The sequence below is a fragment of the Porites lutea genome, chromosome 10, assembly GCF_958299795.1.
Source record: "Porites lutea chromosome 10, jaPorLute2.1, whole genome shotgun sequence".
Classification (NCBI taxonomy): domain Eukaryota; kingdom Metazoa; phylum Cnidaria; class Anthozoa; order Scleractinia; family Poritidae; genus Porites; species Porites lutea.
Window position 1 is genome coordinate 13,966,524 of NC_133210.1, and position 6,000 is coordinate 13,972,523.

General features: G+C 38.5%; 1 protein-coding gene across 1 annotated transcript in view; it reads right to left on the bottom strand.

The window, feature by feature from the left end:
• Positions 1–6,000, bottom strand: part of LOC140950915 (uncharacterized) — a 107,923-nt gene that overhangs the window by 63,732 nt on the left and 38,191 nt on the right. Inside the window, exons 24-29 of the mRNA XM_073400130.1 lie at positions 5,460–5,587; positions 4,511–4,595; positions 2,830–2,979; positions 2,256–2,317; positions 1,396–1,615; positions 475–628 (exon numbers count right to left, since the gene is read on the bottom strand). Coding sequence (XP_073256231.1) covers positions 475–628; positions 1,396–1,615; positions 2,256–2,317; positions 2,830–2,979; positions 4,511–4,595; positions 5,460–5,587 — 799 coding nt within the window. The remainder of the gene's footprint in view (positions 1–474; positions 629–1,395; positions 1,616–2,255; positions 2,318–2,829; positions 2,980–4,510; positions 4,596–5,459; positions 5,588–6,000) is intronic.

Here is a 6,000-nt window from a genome sequence, read left to right on the forward strand (position 1 = left end):
AACATTACTGGTACAAATAAAGGAACTATTCACAAGCACTGTTAGAGGTTTCTATGATTACATCATAGAATTTTGTGAGTATATTCATGCGTTTTGAGCTGAGTTTATTAATCGATCAGCAGAAAAGAATCATTCAAAAGGCGCAAATCTTAAAAACTGTTTGGTTGGAAAAGTCACCTTTAACAACTTAAGAATACAAAGCTCACATGTAGATTACGAATAGCAAAACAGCACAAAGAACCCATAACAACAATCATTAATCATGTTACAGGCTATATCCCCCACCCACAAAAAAACGTTTCAATTCTTGACCAGATAAACACAAAACAGATGAAGTAGGTCTCAAAAAATTGGCTGCGCCTCGTTATGGCGACCTACTTCTCAGTGTCTAGATAAGACAGTTTTCGAAGCATTTGATAAATTAAGTCTTACACTGTGCAAAAACAATAATGTATACATTACAAGAGTACTTACTGTGTAATCCAAGATCTAACAGTTGTCCTAAAGTCATTCTGGTTAACCCCTCATTGCTAATTTGTATTGCTCCCCCAGTCACTCGCAGCAGTTGCTTCCAGTGGCGAGGTCGCATAGCAGAGCGGCTTAAATCGTCAATTATAGGTAAACACGCCTATACAAGATAAATGAATAAAATAAATACATTCACTATAGTTTTGAACCTGTCTACAGGGGCCACTTAAGTTTGTCTTCAAGGTGGCCGATGTGAAGAGGTTCAACTAATGAGCACACCTTAAAGGAACCAAAAAACACTATATTCCAAACTATTAGAAAACGGCCAAATAACTACCAGGATAAATCGTACACTCTAATTGACGTGTTGTGCGTACTCCTTTCTGTAACATTTTATCTTAAGCAACCTTTATTTTGAGAACGCCTCACTCAGCAGCCTTTTCTATATACTGGTCTGATAAGACACTCCACTATGTCCTAATGACAATCTACATTTGGCGACAAAATTGTACTCAAATAGGGTAACTTCAGAGAACAAAAGAATCAACACACCTCCCCCTCACCTCCCTTCAATGCTGAGGTGTTTGTTGTTTTCTATAGGTACCTCGAACAGGGACACAACATTGCATGGAGGGGGTGGGCGAGGAAAAGCTTTATTTTCGCCTTTTGAAGTCAGTAAAACGTCAGAAAGACTCTTTAGGGCGGAGTGTGTCAACTAATTTTGTCGCCGAATATGTAGGTTTGGGTTGCCCTCTATCGGGTGTATCTTGGTGTTGTGGTAACTATTGTTAGTTTGGTTTGTGTCGTTCCGTGCCTGTTCAGTCGTTTGTATTACATCGTTCGCTGATTTCACCCGTCCGCAACTGACCAAGAAACTACGCTTATTTCTACACTGATAGGAACCACCTCCCGATTAACAAAACTCACCTGAATGTCCAGTATAGCGTGGTGCATCCCTACAAACACGTCCCACTCGTGACATTCAAAGGGAAGAGCTGTAACCACGTCAATCTGGGCTTCAGTAGCCTTTTTCATAAGCTTGGTGTTGATTCGCTGCCACCGCCCACGTTTCCATTCAGTATGTTGTTCCTGGACTGCACGCCACGTGTTCCACACCTCACGTAAACATTCCAGGTCTGAACGAAGGCTGTTGAAAAATTAACGACCAAAGACATAAAGTTTCCGCTAGCAGGTACGGGTGAGGGAACGTGTTTTCATTTGTTCACAATAAAGAGGAGCCAAGTTTGCATAAATGTGGAAATGTCAGTATAGGTTCACGCACCCCGTAAGTAGGCTAAAAGTTTCCTCGAGGTAAGAGCCAGGCAACGCGTATTTACGGATGACAAAAACCGGTAATTTACCGATATCCACACAGGCGAAACTGCCTATCATTTAGCCTCTACTGACAGAAATGACTGTGATTGCAACGAACTTCATTTCATCACGAGGACAAACACTGAAGGCATCAACTTTTTTTCGTTATAACACATTCAACACCCTGCCCGTTTTGCAGGAACAATAAACACGTTGTTTATTTTGAAAAGCTACGATCAGTTCTTAACCCTTTCACTGCCGGAGTACTTGATGGAGTTTCGTAAGGTGACTCTAACTTTTGAGTCTGTTGATGAAATCCTATGATGTGACCATTCAAATGAAAGCTCTCTGCCTGTACTTGCAAAAGGTGCTATTTTTTCAAAATTTCACAACATAAAATTTGGAAATTTGGTCGAAATTTGCTTTTGGCTAAATTGGGCAGTGAAAGGGTTAAAAATCTACATTCCACATACCGAGGGAGTACAGAGAAGTTCACAACAGCCTTTTCAAACAGTTCTTGAAGCTCAATCAGGTCCTGTAAAATGAAATGAGGTAACAAAATTCGGAGCTTTTGCCTCAATCAAAGAAGCTTATATAACCTAAATTGAGTAGTCTCCGTTTTAGTGCGTCCTATTTATTATTATTTGTCTTTCATCCAAAAATAAAACTGAATCAGCGCATTCTACGGGAGAGAACAACCCAGCTGCATTAACTACGTTTACAACAACAACCAATAGCGACTCAGAACAATTCCTGACACCAGACAATAATGTAACCAGAACTGATAATGCTACTTACAATTATACAGGATAGATAATCATTTAGTGTAAAATGGAGAAAGCTAAGGAAAGAAGCGAAATAGAAAATGGACTTTACAGTCAGACATATCACTTTACTACCCCAACAAACAAACCAAATAATTGCTTTCTGTTCTCGTAGTTTAATCCAAAGTTTATGTCTTCGCACGACTGTGTTAATAGATCCATTTAGTTTTCTACTTCTAACAGACTCCTGAAGAGACCAAAAGACCTTTAGATATAGTCTTACCTGTGCCTCACTCTCCATGCTTTCAAGTCGTCTGCTAAATGTATCCATTATCGTGAACGCAGAGTAAATAGCACACTTTCTATTGAACGCCTCTGAATCAGCAAATTCTCGAGCTAGAGACTCGCAGCGATCACCAAAGGCCTTGAGTTCCTACAAAACGAGATAAACAATCCATACTATTATTTTTGTTGCGTGAGTAGAAAGGCGGAAGGCAATCGTCTTAGTTTTGCATTGATAATAACAATAATAAAACGCGTATAAAGTGAATACATCCACAAGTTATTCGTGGCGCTTTACAAGAACACAGTAAAAAAATACTACAATTAAACAATAAAATCAAATGATAAACTACCCATGGTTATTTTGGAAAACGACAAGTCTTTAAATTGTTCTTATTCGGTACTATTAAGGTGGCCCGTTCCTATTTATATGCGTGTTGGTTATGTTTTTGATTCGCGTTTTTCAGATTGAAAGATTCAACCGATTTCTACGATTTTTTGCATCCTTAATAAATAATGATGGAACTTTAAGAAAATGCTACTCGTGAGCATGTGACGGGAAAGTCAGAGATCTTGAATATATTATCGTGCAAGAGGGTTTTCATTGCAGCTGAAAATTGGATGGCGAGGTGTTATCGAACTAGCGGGCTTATTTCGCCTCAGAACGAGAACCGTTGAAACTAAAAACTGCCAAGCGGTTTCTCCAGATGCTTTGTTTTGTTTTCTTAATATTTTTGTCGAAAATGAACGGACAAATGCAGAGTAAGTTGGATAAACAGAATATATTTAATTTCAACGCGCATGTAGCAGAAAGTTGGTTGTATTAAAGCGCTAACTGTGTTCGCCGTAGTTGTCCGATTACTCATTTTCTTCCAACAATGCTTTGGGTAAGAACAACGTTTCAGTTAAGAGGTAGTTTGTCAGCTCTCTTCCGCTATTTATGCGTTTACGTTCACAAACGTGTTAGCCTATCGTTTTAGCATTAAATTTGACCAACATTTTGTGGAGCGATTTCTACGGTCACGATTGCCTTCAAACTTGCAGACATAAAACTAGAGAACTCTGAGGCTTATTTGCTGAAGTTAGGGAAAAATCTGTCGTGGGATTTCGAAGTTATTTTCAGTTTTCGTAAAAATGAGGCTTTAAATATATGCCGATATCTCAAAAGTTTTTAAACCTATAAGAAAATAAATAACATTTTCTTAAAGTTCCATCATTATTTACTAAGGATGCAAAAAATCGTAGAAATCGGTTGAATCTTTTATTCTAAAAAAACGCGAATCAAAAACATAACCAACACGCATATAAATAGGAACGGGCCACCTTAAGTACTATTAAAACGTGTTGGAATTTCGAATATACAAGGACTTCTGTTCCACGGTCTGCGGGGGGTGAGGTTCATGCGTAAAATGCTATAAATCACCAATAGATTCAGGGATAAAATTTTTGTTGCCGAGTAGTTCTAATGAAATTGGACAAAGCGTCTTAAAAATTTTCTGATAATGGTAAAATTCCATCAAGAGCTTTGTAAACCAGCCAAACTTGAACACAAGGTAGTGGAGTAAATCGGAAGTCAATGAAGTTTAACCAGAAATGGACCTGTATGATTAAATTACGGGCACAAATTACAGAACGAGGTGCTGGCTGGTGAACTCTCCTGAACTCATCCTGTGAAAATTTACCTCAGTAACACTAGAGGCTTCAGCCTGTATTCTGGGCCCAAGGCGTTGTTTAGCTTGATTTACTTTCATTTTCAAATTGTTCCACCTGATGAAAAAACAACAATAACAGCAACTTTTAGTCTTGTCATACAATCAAATCGTAGAAATTGAGACATTACATCTTCTTGAAGAAATTCATCAGGCTAGTAAAGTTTATTTTTAATTAAATGTTCTCAAAACATAGCCAAGAAAAGTCTTAATGATGCTGACAGTTTCGATGACTGTCAGCCATCTTCAGAAGCCTATTTAAGGCTTCTGACACCTTTAAGACTTTCCTTGGCTATGTTTTGAGAACATTTAAATAAACATTATAGAAGGGCACGCCGTTACAATGCAAAGGATACTAAATGGCGTAGTATTGTAGAAAAAATATATTACATTTGCACGCTTGAAGAAACATTCCAACCCCTCCCCCAAGGTAATGCGTCGTCCCTTATGCAGACACACGATAGACTGAACTTTTAAGTACAAGGACGAAGTCCTCAAAAGACCTCGTTGGCGGAACGTTGCACGAAAGTACTTGATGTGTCTTAGTTTTTGCATTTCATAATTCCATGGGATTTGGGGTTTTTGTTGAACTATGATGTAATGAACTATTGGGACAAAGAGTTAGAAAGTTAATATCATAGGTGACGAAGGCAAATTAAAGCTCTAAACGTTTGAGCGAGTGGAGTTCCCGATCGATACGCTCCAGGATAAACATGCCAAAAATCCTAGAATGCTAACGTAATTCGTCACCCATGATATTTGTAGGTAATCAAATGGTATACTCGTGAAATTAGGGAATAATTTCACTTGCATTTTAACCGAATCCTAACAATTTCCCGAGTCTTTTCGACAAACTGCGCGAGAAATTACTCCCTAATTTCACTCGTCACCATTTGACTTCACATACTAAGTAACTACACACCTTTGTGGAGCTGCAGTGTAGAACTTCTGAGTCAATTCCGGAAGTTTCTGATTATACTTTTCCAGAAGGGCAATAGTTCTTTTCATTGCTACAAACTTACTGTCCATTTCACCTTGCTGTGTGCTCACCTGCAATCACAGTCATAAGACATAAGAGATACGACATAAGACATCAGACATAAGACATCAGACACAGGACATCAGACATCAGCCATAAGACATGAGAAATCAGACATAAGACATCAGCCTTAAGACATAAGACATCAGACATAAGACATCAGACACAGGACATCAGACATCAGCCATAAGTCATAAGACATTAGAAATCAGACATAAGACATTAGCCTTACGACAAAAGACATCAGACACAGGACATCAGACATCAGCCATAAGTCATAAGACATTAGAAATCAGACATAAGACATCAGACACAGGACATCAGACATCAGCCATAAGTCATGACATAAGAAATCAGACATGACATGAGACATAAGACATGAGACATCAAACACAGGACATCAGTCATGAGCCATAAGTCATAA